Genomic DNA, 19217 nt, shown 5'->3' with positions numbered 1-19217 from the left:
TGAAGCATTTGATTTTGATTGATTGGTGAGCGTCCGCGGTTGTGCTTCAACAGCTATTGCTTCAACTTGAGGCATACAAATCTCTTGTAAGTCTGGTACATTTTTAAGCTTCAGTTCACTATTCTTTTATAGTCTGACCTTTTCAGACCAAAATTTGCACACGCCATCAATTAGACCATTTTCGCAGCCACTCGTCATGTTGGCGCGTCGTCGACCTCACCTCGCGGTTCACGTGCGCCATGCCGCGCTACGAGCGCTCAGCAGCGCTGTCGCTCCTTCGCACTTCGATGTGATCGTGGTTGGTGGCGGCCACGCAGGCTGCGAAGCTGCCGCTGCCGCCTCCAGAACTGGTACGAGCATTAAAACGCAATTGTGTCGGCATCTACTAACTGCAGGACTTTTTCGCAATTGCAGGCGCTAAAACTGCGTTGGTGACGCAGAAATTGGCAACAATTGGTGAAATGTCTTGCAACGTACGCGACGCAATTGCCCTTGATGGTTGTCGAATGACCCAATGAGTAATTTTTGTGTGTGTTGATTCTTTGCAGCCGTCCATTGGCGGTGTGGGCAAAGGCACATTGGTGCGTGAAGTGGACGCCCTAGGCGGCCTCATGGGCCAAGTGGCCGACTCTGCTGGCATCCAGTTCCGGATGCTCAATTCGGCGAAAGGACCGGCGGTGAGAGGCCCACGGGCTCAAATGGACAGGGATTTGTACCAGCAGGGCATGCAGAAAGCCCTTGAAACGCTGCCGAACCTCTGGCTGGTGGAGGACGGAGTGGAAGACCTCATGCTGGAGAAGGTTGGTCAGAGTGAAGAGCGGGTGAAGGGAGTGGTGACGTCCTCTGGTCGAGAAATTCAGGCGTCGCAAGTAGTAATCACTACTGGTACATTTCTCCGCGGAATGATATACCAGGGGCCCGACATTCGCATCCCGGCTGGACGCCACATGCGGGACACGGACGGACTTGAGCCACCGGCGGTGGGTCTCGCCCAGACGCTGGAACGCTGCGAGTTCCCTCTAGGTCGGCTGAAAACAGGAACTCCTCCTCGACTTGACGCACGCACAATCGACTACACGGGACTTGAGATTCAGCCCAGCGACGATGTGCCCAAGCCGTTCTCGTTTCTGAACGAGCGTAAGGCTGTGCCGCTAGCAGACAAGCAGGTGGTCTGCCACGCAACGTACACCAACGAAGAAAGTCATCGAATTGTGCGCGACAATTTGCACATGCTGCCGCAGTACGATGGTGGGAGGGATGGCGAAGGTGTCGGCCCCCGCTACTGCCCATCGATTGATGCCAAGGTCGTTCGTTTTGCTGACCGCTCGAGACATCAGCTTTGGCTCGAACCCGAGGGCTTGAACACGCACATCGTGTACCCGAATGGTATCAGCACGGCGCTGCCCGAAAAGCTGCAGCTCGAGCTGCTGCGCACCATTAAGGGACTCGAAAAAGTGGAGCTCGTGCGCGCTGGATACTCGGTCGAGTACGACTATGTGGATCCGCGATCGCTGCACCCTACGCTCGAGACGAAGAAGTTGCCGGGACTGTATTTGGCAGGTCAAATTAACGGCACCACAGGGTACGAAGAAGCCGCAGCGCAGGGTATCGTGGCCGGCATGAATGCCGGTCTGAGTGCCATGGGACGAGAGCCGCTCGTGCTTGACCGTGCTGATGCTTTCACAGGCGTGCTTATCGACGACCTGATCTCGTTGGGAACGACAGAGCCGTACCGCATGTTCACGTCTCGATCGGAGTTCCGTCTGCTGCTTCGTGCAGATAACGCTGACTTGCGACTCACTCGCAAGGCGTTTGAGCATGGCGCTGGCATCCCTAATGAGCGAATGGAAAACCTCGAGCGGAAAGAGACGGCCATGGAATACGCTCGCAAGGCGCTGGACGAGTTCGTGCGTGACCCGCACGAGTGGAACCGCTACGGCGTCAAGGTTGGCCTGGACGGCGTAAAGCGTAGTGCTGCCCAGATTTTGGCCTTCTCAACTGTGACGCCGGAGGACATTGAGCGCATCTGGCGTGAGGTCGACTACGAGCACGCAGACGCACTGCGCAACGAGATCAAGGAGCTCGTGAAGACCGAGTGCCTGTACGCGACGCAGCTGCGTGCCCAGCACCAGGAGATCCGCGTCTTCCGCAACAAGCAGCACGTGCAGATCCCGGAGTGGGTGGACTACTCAAAGCTGCCCATGATCTCGAACGAAGAGCGCGAGAAGCTGCAGCATGCGCAGCCTGCCACAATCCACGCCGCCAGTCGCATCGCAGGTATCCGTTCCGCGACTCTCTTGCTGCTCTACCAGTACGCCATGCGCCAGCCCCACGACGGACTCACCAAGAAGCAACGTAGACGCAAGGCCATCGCGAACCGCTCCGCCGAAGTGACTAACTAAGCCGTACAATAGAGCAAGGAACTACCAATGTAGCCATCTCGAGTGTATCCATGCTCAACAACGTATCTTTCTATCGAAAAGATCCGCGACGTTTCGTGCGCACAGCGAATCCTGCGCGGCATTTCACTCCTCAACATCGTTCAAGACGCTTTAGGAGCCTTCACACTCATGGGCGCAGCGACATCAACGGGCTTAGTGGACAGCGTGTTGGATGGAGACATCCAGCAGCTCAAAGCTCTTGTGCACGATCATGGGGTCGACGCCAATGGCGACTCAAATGCCACCACGAAAGACTCGATGTGGAATCTCGAACTCGAGGAGGCTGTGCACACGGTGGTGGCCTCGGAACTCGAGTCTGGACAGCATTTGCAGCAGTTGCAGATCGCTTTGGAGCTGTTATTGCAGGCGCGACCGGAAGCGTGGAGCTCGACAGCTGCTAGTCAAGATTCTAGCGAGAGCGGGAATGATACCAGCGCTACGAGTAATTCAGCGGGGTGGCCGGCTTGCCATCGAGCCTGTGCGACAGGCAATTTGGCCTTTGTAGCCTTTGTACTCCAGCACTATCCAGCGCAGTTCGATATCCAGATCCGTGACTGCTTCGGGCTGTTCCCGATTGACTTGGTGCCACCGGAGCTGCTCATGAGTGCAGAAGAAATAGCGGATAATCTCCGAGAAGAACATGACAGGATGAAGCCCGGGACGGCTCGCACTCGTCGGTGTCTCGCTCTCCAGCGCCTGCGAGAGCGCAAGGCGACGCTGCAAGAACAACAGATCCGCAGTCTTGTGGGAAAATCCAAATCCGAAGCGACGAGTACTCCGACCAACCAAGACGAAGAAGCAGGTGATGATTTTTATGTGATATTCGAGCCTAGCCGCGAGCGCTTATCGATCGATCAAGCTTGCAACATGGGGCACGTGCACGAACGTGAAGCGCTGTTGCGCGTGAATTACCGTGTGCCTCGGACCGAGTCATTTGTGAATGGTTACTTCCAGCTCATCTGGCGAGAACTTGGAGACGCTCGAAGTGAAGAGCCACACTACGACGAGCGGATCATAAAGTTGCGGGATGAAAACTCTCAGGGCCTCAATCAGGAAGCCCCGCTTCAAGTGCAGCAGCCGCCAGACGTTCCAGACGCACAGTCAGCCCCAGCAAAAGAGTCTTCTGGTCGTCGATCTCTCGATGATCGAAGCAAAAGCTCTGTGGTAAAAGGCTGCTTTACTGTGGATGTGAGCCACTTGCCTGCTGACAGTGTCTGCCATGTATTGTTCATTGCTTGCGACCGGCATATGCTTCATCGCACGATTGCTTTGAGCACCGAGGGACTCGCCGTGCAAATTGCAGATATCGAAGACCCTGATAGCGACGATTACGACTCGGATTCTACGAGTGAAGAAGGCGAATATCAAAAGGACGGCGTCGAGCACAAACAGGAGGTGGAGCCAGGCTTCACATTTTTCGTTGGTGGTGAGGAGTTCTCGCACCCAAATTCAGTGTTTGCCGGTCAGAGCTTCCCTGACGTGGAAGCATTCGAGAATTTCCTGCGTGAGCTGAGGGTGAGGAAGCAGCGTCGATTGCAGGAAAAGCGAGAGCAATTAGACAAGGAAGCACAACACGCGCAGCAGGATCATACTGAAGAGTACCAGCTGCAACAGCAACAGGAAGCTGGTCAAGTGGCTGAGGAAGTGTCTAACAAGAGTGACGACGCTGAATCTCCTGGAAAACAGCAAGAGGACGAGGTTCGACCACCCGAGAAGCCGACTGATACCACAGAGCAAGATCACAGCAACCAAGAGGACGATGATGAGTCTGAGAACTAGCTGAAGTTGTCCATTTGCATATACTGCATTGTTTTGTTTTAACTGGAATCGTTGCGCCGTCTTTACTTTTGATAAATATTTGCTACCACCCCATACGTCTGCATTCCCTGCTGTTCTTTTTGTCTACTTCTGCAGCTCCGGTATCACCATGAACTTATAAACTAACGGAGCTTCATTTGCTTAGGGTTTTCATTCCTGCTTCAGAACTTGAGTGGGATCATATCCTTGGCACTATCAGCGCGGTTGATCACCTCCGTCTGCCGACGATCATCAAAGACAACAAAGTTCATCTTACTCGACGCTACCGGAGCCTTGGTTGGTGCGTTCAATTGAATCAGGTCGCTGTGCGTGCTACCTGGCGAGTTCGATGACGTCTGTGAGTGCGACGGGGACAACCGTCCTTGTGCTGCCCGGGGCATGTGGTAGACCTTCTTGTTGGCCAGCTCCGCGGGGCTGTGCTCGTAATCTGGTTGGTACCGCGGTTGGTGGCGCTGAGCACTTAGAGGCGGTCGGCCATTCACACGCGCGTTCTCTCGGGCGTTGGCCTCGCGGATGAGTCGTTCAGTAGCTTGCATCTCCTGTAGAGTCATGTTCGAGTAGTTGAACTGACTGTGGTTGCTGCCTTCGTTAGTAGCAGCAGTGGTGGCGTAACTCGTGCGGGTATCGGTGCCCGATGGCTGCCTATTGCATTTGAAACCGAGATTCATGTGCTTGTCGTCCTTTATGACAGTGTTGGGCACCACGGAGCCTCCGGGAGACAACGCCAACCCATTGAGCGACAGTATGTCCGGGTCGCGAGCCAAGAATGCACTTAGCGACGCGTCCGAAGCCGTGAAGCTGCTGGGCGTGGGGCTAGAGCTGATGGATGTCGAGGTAGGTGCCGCTTTCCCCATGAACTCAGCAGAGCTGGTGGAAGAGTACAGCGCTAGCTGATCACGCTCTTCAGGAGAAAGACCCGAGTACGAGCTGCTACTGATCGTGGAGAAACTCATCTTCTGGCCGGCGTACTGCTGGTATTGCTGGTGGTCTCCCGCGCGCATCGGCATCACTTGATCCCGTTCAAAGTCAGTGTCACGGCCAGGATATGGTGGTGGTGGTCCATGGATGCTGTTGAAGCCCGAGTTCCGTGTATCCTCGTTGTTGTTGACGCTCCGATTCTTGAGACGAGCATTAACAAGCTGTGAGTGGCTGCCACTACTGTTGCCACTGTAGAGAATGGAGTCCTGCTGATCCCAAGCATGACCCAACATCATCAGATTCATCTGTAGCTCGGACGCGCACGTGTTACACCCTCGAGTGTCCATGAACTCCTCCGTGCTGTCCTTTGATGCATTGTTGTCGCTTCTTCCGCTGCCGTCACTGGCCATGCGCAGATCCAGCCTGTGGTGCCCCACCGTGATACTCTCCGAGCTCCTCTCGCTTGCTTCGTAGTTGACATCGAACAATGCCATGTTCACGAAACCCGAGCACGATCCACAAACTGCTTCGCCGCAGAATCGGCAGTGGTGTCGTCTTCGGTAGGTGCGGAACGTCTTGAGGCACAAGAAGCAGTGGTCACTCTCAGTCCACGTCATCTTGCTCAAGTGCTGCATGGTGACAGCAGGCTTGGCCGCCTCTGCCAAGTGGGTCACCCCCAGCGCCAGCGTCTGCAGCCACTTGCGGTACTTCTTGGCCACTTCATGACCCGCAGCCAGTGCCACGCGCATACGCGGACTCTGCGAAACCTCCTTCAACACGAGCTTCGAGGGCATGAGCGACAGCAGCAAACTCACGCGCACCCTCGGCCCTTGAGAGTCCTCCTCCACCAACTGTTCAACGACGACACCAGAGTTCCGGAAGTGCAGTCGGTTGGTCTTGGACGACTTGGGCAGCTCCGGGATGTCCTTGAAGTTCATGCTTGAAAACGTGTGCACCCCGATGAGGCTCGACCCATTCACGGGCTGCGGTCGGTGCGGGTCGCGCGCTAGGCGACGCCCCACACGCTTCAGCTTATCACTGATGTAGGCGCGTTCGAAGACGTCCTGGTAGTTGACTATGGTGAAATCTCGGTGGCCATCCAGTCCGCCCAACTTGGTGAAGGCTCTCAACGTGACCCAATTGGCACTGTAGCTGTCGTCCTCGCTGAAAAGCTGCCTGCCTCCTGTACTGCCAGGACTCGGAGCGTACGGGGGTGGAGTCGTACAACTGAGCGAGTCCACGACCGCGCCGCTCTCGAACTGTTTGTTGAAAATCTTCTTCATGACCGCGCGAAAGTCCTCGGACGTGTTGGTCCGTAGTACGTCCAGCATGGAGCTCATGTCGGACCGGATGGTCGTGGCAGCTCGCACGAGGTAGAACTCGGACGGGTTGCCGCCGCCTCCCTTCCCGAAAGTTTGCACTGTGCTCACTTGGCTTGAGAGCGACTCGCCCGTCATCTCGTACATTTGAGTCCCGTTCTTGTCGCTCAGCAGCTTCCAGTCGTGGGTAGTGACCGTGGCCAGCAGCGCCAAGTCGGTTGCATCCTCTCGAACGCGCTCGAGGATGCGGGCTGATGGCCGTTTGACCGGCGACGGGTCCGAACTCATGGCAACTACAACTCGAGCAGCAAAGTCTCCGCTAGCAGTCGAGTTGGCGAATGGCGGTTGCAACGAGTTGCACGATGACGAGGGAAGGAGCGGAGGGAGACGGCGCAATCGCCAGAGACTTGCACAGTCTCATCTCCATAGGCTCCACTGTAGCGTTCTCGCTTCAAATGAGGCGACGGTGCTGTTTTGCCGGTGAAATGGTTGTGGACAGCCGCAAGTAAGGTCAGTGGAAAAGAAGCCCTTATCAATTGGGGGCCGTTGTGCGGCGGTGGACAACATGTTCGGCGGGGATGGCAGCATTTTTACCGCCATGGGTCTACAGAGACTCGTGAAAAAGTATCCTTCTTACATTTCGCTAGGCAGAGTTTTGAAGGCAGGCTCGAATGTGTAGGACGACTACTGCAATGCTAGAACAGATCGATAACGATGACTCATGTGCCGGCGTAGCAATTTCTTTTTCGAGCTGGAAAGGTGGCTACGCGAACTAGATTCTCGCTTAGACTTTGGTAGTCTTCGGGAAGCAGCTAACAGCTATCGCTCTCGATGTGTTTCCACACCGATAATGTTCCTTACCGCATTGCTGCGATGCAGTACTTTACCTTCTCAGCCCTGCACCAGAACCTGATGCAAATCACAGTACAGCCGCCAATATTACGTCGCTGGTCTGGCTTTGACTCAAAAGATTTTGAGTTAGGCGACAGCACAGGAGTCTAGCGCCAGGGCTCGATTTGGTTGCACGCTAGCATTACTGGTGACTACACGGTTTGACGCTGTTCGTGCGGCTAGTTCAGTCGTGATAGCGCTTGAGCCAAGACGTGTTCATGCTTTTTCAACGCGAAGGCAACGACTTCCGAAGCATCTTATTCTGTTCAACAGTACTTAAACCTGACGTGCAGCGCATCAGTGAAAAGGGCTAGAGCCAGCGGCAAGCAGCAGTACCGTTGCCTTCACAGTGCGATTCACGCCGCTCTTGCCACATTGTCGGGGCCCTCTGGTTCAGCAGTCGTCAATAAATCGATGCCGACTTGCAATCATTTGCTTGTACCATCTAGATTGCTGAATAGGTGGCTTCGTTTGCTGTGGTCGATGCCACAGCTTGTGGCTCATAGGACCCGGCGCTATTAAACTTTGGCGGCCTGGACGCTCGCTTCTCTCGGTTCAGCATCCCTGTAAACACGATGTGAAATCGGACGGCACCACCAACCCCCCAACAAGCTATCCTAATGCCCAAGCACTGCTGCTGTGAAATGCTCAATGCTCAACCATAGAGCCGACGCACTTCAATGTGTGATACTTTGCGTTGATTGGTCGATCTTGCGCGTCACAGGCGGGCTGAAGTTGCCCATCTCGTCGCACACTTCCACTTGCTGTAGCTCCTCGTCATGGACACTTCTTCGCCAAGGTCGCCATTGCTGCCAGTCTCCATTGCGCATATTGGAGGCCCGCCGCCATGAGCCGCACCGCGCAGTGCAAGACCACGGGCCACGCACCTGCCGCGCGGATCCTCCGTCGGGTGCGCGAGGACGCCACGGACATGGCGCTGCTGGTCACGTCCACGCCCGCCGATTGCTGGAAATTCGTGAGCGAGAGCAGCGATTGCCGCTTGTACGAGCTCACGGGCGAGTCGCTGCCTCACTGCATCAGTACAGTGGACACGTTCGGCGCGGGCGGGGGCGGCCACCCGTCCGAGTTCTACATGGTGCGGGCGGTCTCGACGCTCGACGCCGACGTGGACGAGCTGCTGGCGTTCTTCAAGACGTCGCACACACACGAGTATCAGGAGGTCACGAAGAAGCTCTTCGGGAAGCTCGTGGAGAACGGCGTCACGCTGGACAAGTTGACGTGCACCACGCCACCCGCGGCGGCGCAGGACCCGGACAGCCTCAACGGAGACTGGCGCAGCTACACGGAGGACGATGCGTACGCGGCCAATTGGCTCACACTGCGCTCGCTCAACAAGTTGGGCGGCGTGGACTCGTGCCACGACTTCACCATGATGTGCTACCAGGACATCTTCGAGCGCAATCCGGACAAGTCCGTCGAGCGTCTCGGCATGCGCAACGGCCGTCGAGCAGTCCACGACGTCATGGCCCCTCACTCGCTCATCGGAGTGCACACGTTCTCAAGTATGAACTTCTCCGACATCCCCGAGCTGCCCAAGTCGTCCAAGACGGAGCGACTGCACTTCCGCAACTCGGGCGTGGTAATAGAGACGACGAACGACCCTGGCTGCGTGCGCGTGAGCCTCTTCCTGTCGCTCATGCCCAACAAGCACATTCTCAAATCGGTAGCCGCTAGTCCGCGGATCCGCGCAGCGCAAGGACACGGAAGTTCACTCGCAAAAAAATACGTCAAGTGGCTGCAAGGCCTGGCGGTCTGTCTTGGGAATTTGACTGAGGCGGAGAAGCCCGGGGTGACGATCGAAAGGCTCACCAAGATGGAGTGGGTGGAGAGCGACCACTGCTTCATCTGTTTCAAGACGTTCGGGACGCTCACGATGCGGCGCTGCCACCACTGCCGATTCTGCGGTGAGGCAGTGTGCAGCGTGTGCTCGGGCTTCATCGACATGTCTGCTTTCGAGGTGTCCTACGTCGAAAGAGAAGGCTTCGACGGCGGGGACCACCATAACAGAGAGGAGGCTGCCGAGACTCGCGGGTGTGTTACGTGCATCGCTGAGCTCCAGATGAATTTGTCGCCTACAACTCATAAACAGGAGTTCTTCTGATGAGGAATCAGCAGTATGGGTGGTTGTGGCAGTAGAATTAAGTTTGAGTTTATGAAAAGCTTGTACACGTATCGAATAGAGAGCTTCTTCTCTCAAAGAAGCCTAACGTCAGCAGAAGCTAGCGGGTTGTATTCATGCGCGTCCTTCCGTTTGTCGGTGCCGAACAGTACCTGTATTATTGAGCCACAAGGGTAAACTACGTGAAGGTTGACCATTCGGAGACTCGGATATCAAAAGGAAAAAAAACACTTTGCAGGTACGCACAAAGCTAAAAAAAAATCTGCACTGCATGCATGGCATTATATTGCAATACGACACTCTCCACTGATAAATAGCTCTTCGTTCGAGCACTTCAACGTGCACCAGGACCACGTTCGTCTACAAGCCTGATCATCTGGCCTTCTAAAAGTCGAGCGGGATCATATCCTGGCCGTCATCCGATCGCGTGAAGATCGACTCGCGTCTCGATTCCGAGAACACCACGAAAGTCGGTTGAGCTTGGGCCCCTTGGGGCAACGGGATCATATCGTTGCGGCCCGAGTCATCCGACGCAGCGCTGTCCTCCGGGACCGACATTGGCAATCGATGCATCTGGTGCATCTGCATTGGAACAGATCCCCGGCGAGCCGTTGACGTAATGTAGAGCTTGTTGCTGCTCACACCCGCCAGAGCTTGGCTCTGCTGTGCTGGAGTAGAAGGGTTCTGTGCTCGGTTAACTGACAAGTTGGTCGACTCCGCCGAAGCTGCGGCCACGGCTGCTACGATCGCAGCCGTTGTGGTGGTGGGCTGGCTGTTCATCCTGGAGAAATGGAACTGGCCGCTACCATTGTCTTGCATCTCTGTTGCTGCAGGATGAGCTGGGGTCTTGTTTGAAAGTCCGGCGGTAGGACGAATGCTGGAGCTAGCAAAGTTAGGCTTTGTGCTGGTCTCCTGAGCAGTGGAGGACAACGGAGCTGTCGCAGCGGGGTTCCACGTCATAGCTGCCGTAGTTTGGCTACGGTGACGGAGTACATCGGCTGGACGAAGCATGTCGGGTTGAGGCGCGGCAAGATCCTCGCGGGAGTTCGTCGTGTTGCTACGGAATCGACTATCACTGCTGTTCCTACGCCACGGAGTCGGAACAGTCTTTCCGTAGAACGATTCGACCTCGTCGTCGTTGTCCTGCAGTCTTGATGCAATTTCCTCCTCCATCTCAGGCTCCTCGCGGACCTGGTTCATCAACTGCTCGCTGCTCTTGCTGTGCGACATCGGCGTTTGCGGAACGGGCTCATACTGATCATCGGACGATCGAGGCTTGAGTGAAAGGCCAGCAAGTGCCAGGATGTCCGGGTCACGAGATAGATCACAGGCCGAGGCTCCATCAGACATAGCTGAGAAGTTGGTGCCGCGCGAGTACTGGGACATATTGTCGTTGGTGTAGCGATCGTTTGACGTCCGCGAGAATGAGCTGCTAGCAGTAGACATTGACACCATGCTGTGCTTGTCCTTGAGGCGTTGAGGCAGTTCCGGGTCTGAGACGTTGCGCATACGGCGTAGTTGGTCCGGATCCGAGACATTGCGGAACCGCGGCGGAGGCGGTTGGTCCACGGACGGGAACTTGTCTTGCAGTTCTTCAACTGATACTCGGAACTCGTCCACTGGTTCATCCAAGCCAAGACTACTAGCGGAGAATGGCCCGTTCTGAGGTTCTTGCATCATGGCACCGGCACCACCTTCTGACGGGATGTACGTCGCGATAGACCCCAATCGCTCGTAGCTCACATCGTCCGAGCTTTCAAAGGAGATAATATCTTCGTCGTCCTGGCTGGCACTAAGACGAGTTCTGGCGCTAGCGAGCATGGGGTTGTCACCGCTGCTCGAGTTCGATGTCCGACGCGTCCTAACAATGCCCGAGGCTGTCAAACCGTGGCGCAGGTCAGCAATGCAGGCGCTGCAGCCTCTCGCCTCTCGGAACCCACGCGTGGTGTTGCTGCGCGACGCGCCCATGCCGTCACCCGACGACATGTGCCAGATATCTCCGGTCTGACTGAAGTCTGCGTTCGTCGGCTCTCCGCGCTGTGACGACGCCAAACTGTTAGCTGCACTGGCCGCCAGCGTGCTGCCACTCCCGTCCATGACCTCATACCCGGCCATGTTGACCATACTGGAGCAGGCACCACACACAGCCTCACCACAGAACCGACAGTGGTGGCAACGCCGGAACGTGCGAAACATCTTTAGGCACATGAAACAGTGATCGCTCTGCTTCCACGTGAGCTTACTCAGACAGTGCAGGGTCACCTCGGGCCTCAAGACCTGCGCCAAGTTCCCAGCACAACTGGCAAGCGTCTGCAGCCAGCGCTGATACTTCCTAGCATACTTCAACGTCGCCTTGGTCGGCAGTAGTGACAGCAAGAGCGACAGTCTCAGCACGTTCGGCTCCGAGGTCTCTTCGATGACAAACCCCGAGTTCCGGAAGTGCAGTCGGTCGGTACATTCCGGAATCGGCAGCTCTGGCACGTCCTGGAAGTTGACACTGCTCAGAACGTGGACGCCCACCAATTTGTTCTGTGGCTGAAAGTTGGCTGTGTTGGATCGGGCGCGCACTGACCCACGTCCGACACGCTCGATCACGCCCGATTCGTGGCGAGAGAAGGCGTCTTGATAGCCAACCAGCGTGAAATCTCGGTGGTTCTCCACGTTTCCGAGCTTGGCCTGAGCCTTGAGCGTCAACCAGTTGACCGAGTACGCGTCGTCCTCCGAGTAGCTTCTGCGCGCGCCTTCCGCGCCGGCGTCCGGGTCCTCTGCAAACGGTGGCGGGGTGGTGCACGTCAACTTGTCGAGCGTGACGCCGCTCTGGAAATACTGCTGAAATACCTGCTTCATGACGAGGCGAAACTCGTCGGTTGTGGACGAATGCAGCAGGTCCAACATGGCGGCCACGCCCGTGTGCACCGTCGTGACTGCGCGCACAATGTAATAGTCGGACGAGTGGCCGGCCCCGCGCCCGAACTTCTTGGCGGTGGAGACGTTCTGCGGCAGGTTGCGTCCGGCCATTTCGTAGAGCATGGTGCTGTTGCGCTCACTGGTGAACCGCCACCCGTTGGTGGTCGTGGCCAGGATGGCCAAGTCCGAGGCCGCCTCGTGCATGCGCTCCAGCATGAGCGTGGACGGCGCATGGCCCGTGGTCTTGGTGGCAGCCGTGCGGCTCATGTTGAGCGGGTTGCGACTCGACTTTCGGAATGCGTTCGGACGCACAGGCGCCCGTGGGCGATTTGTCGGCGGCCTGGCGCTTAACATTTGGACGGGCGGACGTCGCTCGTCTCTCTTTGCACTGCTCCCGCTCGCTCGACTGCGGCTATCGAATGAGTCGAACGCACTTGGAGCCGGCCGCTGCATCTCACAGACAGAGCTCTGGTCTCGATCCTGGCGAGATTGTCACCTTCCTAGGGGGTTCCAGCCCCAACGTGTCTAGCAGGACGCGATTGAGGAATGACCCGCATCTGGCCGCGTTACTTGGCACCAGGTGAAAGGCCAAGGAAAGGAGCAAGCGGCGGCTGGACGACGTGACCAGTGGCGCTGCATGGATGGAGGCGGAGGGTAGGGCGCGTCGGAGGCAGCTGGAAGTGATAGAGTGCAGCCAGCAGGTAGGTTACCTTGACGTCGATATGTCTATCCAGGAGTGAGCAGCATTACCAAAGGTCACAATACTGCGTCGCGTGATGCGTACCGGAGACTTTAGTGTCGAGGCTGATGCTTTCTTGCATAATCCGACCTGCAGAAACGCATGCGTACCACTGGAATACCTACGGGGCGGATCATTTCCTGAACTAAAAACGACAATCGAACGAGCACGGATTCGACGACTTCACGATGCAAATCACCATAAACCGGGCCGCAGTGGCTTTTTCCGACGCGTGCGTGGCCGCCAGGAAGCAGTTGTGCTGGGTCACAAGCCGTAAATGCTACACAGCTCCGGGAGCCCAACTTGCACCTTTGCTCGGTCGTGGGGACAGCAGCCTCGGAAATTTGTGCTCAATGCACTGGCGAGACTCGAAACTACATGTAGACATGCCCAACAATTGCTTCCGGGGCAGAAAGGCTTTGGACACAGTGTAGTTACCCACAGTAAACAAACAGAGAGGTCGGAAGATCATCGCGCTGTGGGGGTTCGGGGCTTTCGTTCGTGCCTTCTCTTCGCAAAAAGAGCACAGACGGCGTCGCAGAGCACCAAGATTTTGGTGGGGAAGACGGCAAAGCGCTCTTTTTCGAGCCCCGCTGGCTTCCAGCTGCCTGCTCCACCACCGGCCTCAGTAGGCAGAGATCGAGTGCACCGCTTCCCACAGGCAAATACATCTTGCTTTCCACAGCTCACCGGCTCGAGAGGGGGACTAGTTCCTCTCACTTCCCCTCCCTACCTTGCTCCTCGAGTGTGTCTATGTTACACGAGTGCCGAGTGGCTGCTCCCCAGCTTTCGTTGGCGCCACGAACCCATGGCTTCCTGCCTGGCCATCACAGCTCCATACTACCAGAGTGCGTGGCTATCGATTCATCTAGCCATGATCGCCTTCAATGAATCGAGTGCGACGCATTTCAACTGAACAACGCGATCCAGCTTCAGTTTCGCGCATGCCGTCGCCGCTAACGCGCGTTGTGGCACAATGCAAGTCATGGGTCGATCGATGTACATTCGGCTTTGGTTTATTGCCACTTAAGACGCTTCCTCTCTGCCCGTCGACTTGCCTCATTGCCACCGGGCTAATACAATCAAAATACGCGCGTGGATATCCGCCATCGCTAATAGTAATACTCGACGGGGCTGCCGTCCGCGGCCGAGAGACTGATCTGCAGGAACAGGTCGCTCTTGGGCGCTCCCAGTCCACCCACCTCGTCGGGCAGCACCAGCGGGTAGCTGTACATCTCGCAGTGCCGGTTGCCTGCGTACAGCGTGAGCGGGATGACGGCCGAGCCAATGAGGTCGTCCTTGCTCAGTCGGTCGTAGTCGAAGACCTGCGCGATGAGGAACTCGTTCTCCCACTCGTCCACCTCGAACTGGAACCTCTCGGGCGGCGACCACTGCGGGTTGAGGTTGTTCATGACGCACGAGCTCTTGTGGGTCACCCCGTCCAGCGTGAATACCACGTACGGGTCGCTCTTGCCGCCCACGACGTCCATGTCGGCCGCCGCCAGGTCCTGACACTTGAAGAGCACCACCTGCACCTTGAACTTCTTGTGCTTCCTGTTCATAAGCGTCATGGGCATTGTACTGCACTGGGACGGCCTCTGGAGGGCGGTAGGAGGCGCGCAGGAGGGCGGTTGGAGGCACGCAGGAGAGCAGCTGATGTAGAAGTCGGAATGAAGCAGTTGTGGCTCTACGGAGCGCCGGCAAACGGTTTGTTTCGGTGTCGCAGTGTGTAATGCTCAGGGGTGAGTACCCCTAGCCATAGGGAAATGGCTACAATCTCCGATATCCAGCTGAGTTAGCAGCATCTTGTGGAGGTCGAAGAGGTCGATCGCCCTAATGACATGTTTGTGGATGTGATTGGCATAATTGTATTCAGTGCAGCTTTTCCTTCGAGGACAGCGCAAGGAGTGAGTATTTCCCTGCCGGGAGAGTTAGCAACCTTCAATGTCAGTACATGTACTGGCCAAAACAAAATGATGGGGGGGGGGGGGCAGCTTGATGAAACCCGTAGAAGAAACCACAGATCGTCTTGTTAGTAGTACATGTAATAGCTGGAATTTCTGCCTGATCTTGAGACGGCTGCTGCTGTTGCCGTACTCATAAATAACGTTTGTACGATGCGTTGGTAGATCCAGCAGGGTTAACCCACACGTTTCGCCTGGCTGCTTAGAGGCTGGGGTGCCGAGGGCAGCGAGAGAGGGGCGGGCGCACAGCTGTTATAATAGTTCGCAGACGAGAACCAACGCGCGAGTGTTCACCCCCCCTGAGAGTACAGTGTATAAGTCAATATTTACATTTACACATCCGCTCTTAAACCTAGTTTGGTTCTCCAGAATATCGAAAAAGTGTAAATCCAGATCTGTTCCGTGCGAAGTCGCGGCTTTATTGGAAAAGACCACACAATACAATACACCAGGAAGCGGCATAAAACCGACTTCGGCACATAAATAAACCCAAAATTGGGTTTTTATAAGCCTCGGAGTATGGAGCGTCAAACAAACGGCGCCAGCAGCAGAGGTCAGCGACACATCCCACACAGTACGCAGCCCCACAATATTAAAAGCACAATTCGCTCATGCTCGCGACGTTTCAATCACGACAGCATCCCACTACACTACTTTTTCAGTAGAGGCCACCGTCGCCACTTCCTCGAATTGGTTCTCTGATGCTATCGCAATAGTTGTTAGCCCCGCGTGATTGATCAAGTCGACGGACGCACCATTGGTCAGAAGCAACTTCACCACTTCTGCGTGGTTGTTCGCGGCCGCAATCATAAGCGGGCTGTTGCCACTGTCGTCGGTCAGGTCGATATCGGCACCACGGCGGACCAAGATTTCAGCGACACTAAAATGACCATGCTCGCACGAAATTCCAAGCGCTGTCATCCCGTTCGGAGCTCACTTGTCGATACTCGCACCACTTTCTAGTAGCACCGCTACCACGTCAGTGTGTCCATTCAGCGCCGCTTCCATTAGCGAGGTGTAGCCATTGTGCTTGTGCGAGTTAATTGACGCGCCATTTCCTAGAAGCAGTCTCACTGCGTCGAGATTCCCGTTTTCAGCTGCACTTATGAGCGGGTTATCTCCATTTTTGCCTGCCAGGTCAATGGCTGCGCCATTGCTGATGAGGACCTTAGCGACGTCGGAATGTCCCTCTGTGCATGCCAGGAACAGACCAGTATCACCATCGTGATCTTGTTCGTCAACATGAGCCCCGTTTTCTAGTAGCACAGCTACTACGTCAGGGTGACCATTTTCCGAAGCCTGTAGGAGGGCAGTATAACCATCGGTGTTGACCACGTTTACTTTTGCGCCATTCTCCAGAAGAATTCGCACGACAGCGACGTGTCCGTCTGCAGCTGCGTCGATCAGTGGAGAATCGCCTTCTTCATCCACAGTATTGATTGCCACGGCCTTCTCGATGAGAATCTTCACAATACTGACGTGCCCGTTTGAACTCGCAATATGAAGAGCAGTGCCTCCACCTCCTTCTTTTTTGCCTGCACTTGCCCCATTTTGGAGAAGCACCTTCACGACGTCTGCGTGGCCATGGTTCGACGCACCCATAAGGGATGTCCAGCCTGCGTTAGTTGCCAAGTCGATAGCCGCCCCCTTCGCTAACAGAAATTTCACCACAGCAACGTGACCGTTTTCAGCTGCTGAAGTGAGCGCACTGTCGCCGTCTTCATCTGCCAAGTCGATAGACGCTCCATTCTGGATCAGTAACTTTACAATATCGAGGTGCCCTTCCATGCTGGCAAGTTGGAGGGCGCTATTACCGTTGGGCAGCTGCAGGTTGGTGTTTGCCCCCTTTTTCAGCAGCAACTCGACCACTTCAGTGTGTCCTTCGTCTGAAGCGCTCTGGAGAGGTGTCCAACCGAGACTGTCTGGCATGTTAATGGCTTCGGTACTCGCCAACAGACGTTCAACCACCTTCAACTGCCCTCGCTCGCACGCGATTCGCAGCGCTGTGTCTCCATTGCGAAGTTTCTGGTCGACCACGTTGTTTCTCTTTGGGGGATCAGAGTTCATTCGAGACTTGCCAACTGAAGTGGTTGTAAAAACTACTTCAGCAAAGGATAGCTGCTTGGCGGGTGGAACTCGCTCGTAGATCAGATGTACGAGCTCGGTGTATCCGCTGAAATATGCAACGCTCAGAGGCGGCCACCTCTGAAAGTCTCCCCTTAAATTGATGTCCGCTCCGCTGTCCAGGAGAATTCGAACCACTTCAAGGCGATTGTGCCACACAGCGGTGAGCAAGGCAGTTCCCCCACTCGGGAGCTGCACATTCATGTCTACACCTTGATTCACTAGAAATTGGACGATGTCAGCGTATCCCAATTGTGCGGCCGTGATCAGCGGTGTATAACCTTCATCGTCAGCTAGTTCAATGTCGGCTCCTCTGTTCACAAGAGTCACCGCAACGGGAAAGTGACCGTGCTCGCATGCGATGTTCAGCGCGGTAGCGCCACTAGGCAGTCGCATATTCACTGAGGCCTTTGCCTGCAGCAATGTTTTGACCACAACAGGATATCCGAGCTCCGCAGCCCTCAATATTGGGGTCCAGCCTTCATTATTCGTCTGAAAAATAGACGCACCACGCGCGACGAGAAGCTTGACAACGTCTGTATTCCCGTTTTGTACTGCTCCGAAAAGTGGAGTGTCGCCGTCTTCGTCCACGAAGTCAATCGAGGCTCCATGATCGAGGAGGAGCTTGACCGCTTCGAGGCGGTCATTTTCACTAGCGATTTTAAGTGAAGTCCGGCCGTCTGGAAGCGGCTTATCCACTTTTGCTCCTTTCGCCAGTAATATCTCGAGGACATCTGAGTGACCGTTTTCCGAAGCTCCCATTAGTGCAGTCCAACCTTCGTCCGTCACCAGGTCAAGTTCAGCCCCACTCTTCAACAGCAACTCCACTACGTCGGTATGTCCGTTTGTGGCTGCAAATGTCAGCGCACTATCACCGTCTTCATCCGTGTGGGCAGTAGATGCACCACTAGCGAGGAGGATCTTCGCAACAGCGAGATGGCCCTCCTCACACGCCAGCTGAAGGGCATCCTTGCCGTCCAGCAGCTGTTTCTTCACGTTTGCCCCCTTTTTGATAAGCAATTTTGCGATACCAGCGTGGCCTTCATCTGCGGCCTGCATCAAAGCAGTCCACCCCTCATGGTTCGTCAAGTCAGTGGACGCTCCACGTTTCAATAGAAGCTTGACCACATCTACATGTCCGTTTTCAGCGGCATTTATGAGAGGGGTATCGCCGTCTTCATCCGCCAAGTTAATCAATGCACCACTCGCAACCAGGAGCTTTGCAACGTCGCAGTGTCCTTCCTTGCTGGCGACAAGAAGCGCCGTTTCTCCTCTTGGCGACGGCTTGTTGATATTAGCTCCTTTCTTCAATAGCAGCGCAGCCACGTCCTCATGACCCTCGGCTGAAGCCTGAGCGAGAGCCGTCCATCCCTCGTCGTTCGTCGCATCAATGGCCGCTCCCTTTTTCAGCAGGAGCTTCACCACATCGTCATGTCCGTTCTCAGCCGCATCCATCAGTGGAGTATTGCCGACTTCGTTTATAGCGTCGATCTCGGCACCATTGGCAATGAGAATCTTGGCAGCGTCCTCATGGCCTTCCTCGCACGCTAGATGCAGCGCGGTATCGCCGTTCGGTAGACGCATATCCATTGTCGCTCCAGTTTTCAGGAGCACTTTCACGACGTTATCCCAGCCTTCATCTGCAGCTTGCAACAACGCTGTCCACCCTTCCTTGTTCATTGTATGAATCGATGCGTCATTTTTCAGCAAGAACTTTACCACATCCAGGTGGCCATTTTCAGCAGCAAGGATCAGAGGAGTGTCGCCGTCTTCGTCAGTGCAGTTGACAGCAGCCCCACGTCTCACCAAAGCTTTCACGACTTTCAATTCTCCATCACTACACGCGGTTTGCAGGTCAGCGACCCGGCGTTGGGCTGTCGTGCTGGTTCTTGGCATCGGACAGCAAATGAAGAATGACGTGTCGACCGAACCTGGTGGGTACAGGGGTGACCTTGA

General features: G+C 55.7%; 7 protein-coding genes across 7 annotated transcripts; 3 read left to right on the top strand and 4 right to left on the bottom strand.

Moving 5' to 3' along the window:
* Positions 1–196: 196 nt before the first annotated feature.
* On the top strand, positions 197–2402 carry KRP23_1878 (tRNA uridine 5-carboxymethylaminomethyl modification enzyme MnmG; the record flags this gene model as incomplete). The annotated part of the gene is made up of 3 exons (XM_067886542.1): positions 197–350; positions 415–473; positions 549–2402. The coding sequence occupies 3 exons, from the start codon at positions 197–199 to the stop codon at positions 2400–2402; spliced, it is 2067 nt and encodes a 688-aa protein (XP_067749213.1).
* A 168-nt stretch (positions 2403–2570) lies between these two features.
* KRP23_1877 (uncharacterized protein) lies at positions 2571–4220 on the top strand (the record flags this gene model as incomplete). The annotated part of the gene is made up of 1 exon (XM_067886541.1): positions 2571–4220. One exon carries the CDS (start codon positions 2571–2573, stop codon positions 4218–4220), a length of 1650 nt encoding a protein of 549 aa, XP_067749212.1.
* A 200-nt stretch (positions 4221–4420) lies between these two features.
* On the bottom strand, positions 4421–6784 carry KRP23_1876 (1-phosphatidylinositol 3-phosphate 5-kinase FAB1; the record flags this gene model as incomplete). The annotated part of the gene is made up of 1 exon (XM_067886539.1): positions 4421–6784. The coding sequence occupies one exon, from the start codon at positions 6782–6784 to the stop codon at positions 4421–4423; it is 2364 nt and encodes a 787-aa protein (XP_067749211.1).
* Positions 6785–8234: 1450 nt separating this feature from the next.
* On the top strand, positions 8235–9509 carry KRP23_1875 (uncharacterized protein; the record flags this gene model as incomplete). The annotated part of the gene is made up of 1 exon (XM_067886538.1): positions 8235–9509. The coding sequence occupies one exon, from the start codon at positions 8235–8237 to the stop codon at positions 9507–9509; it is 1275 nt and encodes a 424-aa protein (XP_067749210.1).
* Positions 9510–9911: 402 nt separating this feature from the next.
* Positions 9912–12788, bottom strand: KRP23_1874 (1-phosphatidylinositol 3-phosphate 5-kinase FAB1; the record flags this gene model as incomplete). The annotated part of the gene is made up of 1 exon (XM_067886537.1): positions 9912–12788. One exon carries the CDS (start codon positions 12786–12788, stop codon positions 9912–9914), a length of 2877 nt encoding a protein of 958 aa, XP_067749209.1.
* Positions 12789–14285: 1497 nt separating this feature from the next.
* Positions 14286–14750, bottom strand: KRP23_1873 (C2 and GRAM domain-containing protein; the record flags this gene model as incomplete). The annotated part of the gene is made up of 1 exon (XM_067886536.1): positions 14286–14750. The coding sequence occupies one exon, from the start codon at positions 14748–14750 to the stop codon at positions 14286–14288; it is 465 nt and encodes a 154-aa protein (XP_067749208.1).
* A 1032-nt stretch (positions 14751–15782) lies between these two features.
* On the bottom strand, positions 15783–19157 carry KRP23_1872 (Ankyrin-2; the record flags this gene model as incomplete). The annotated part of the gene is made up of 2 exons (XM_067886535.1): positions 15783–16017; positions 16075–19157. 2 exons carry the CDS (start codon positions 19155–19157, stop codon positions 15783–15785), a joined length of 3318 nt encoding a protein of 1105 aa, XP_067749207.1.
* Positions 19158–19217: the final 60 nt, after the last annotated feature.

This window comes from Phytophthora ramorum (assembly GCF_020800215.1).
Source record: "Phytophthora ramorum isolate Pr-102 chromosome Unknown Phyram_PR-102_s0002, whole genome shotgun sequence".
Taxonomy (NCBI): domain Eukaryota; phylum Oomycota; class Peronosporomycetes; order Peronosporales; family Peronosporaceae; genus Phytophthora; species Phytophthora ramorum.
Note: the sequence above shows the minus strand (reverse complement) of the source record. Positions and strands in the feature narration are given on the sequence as shown.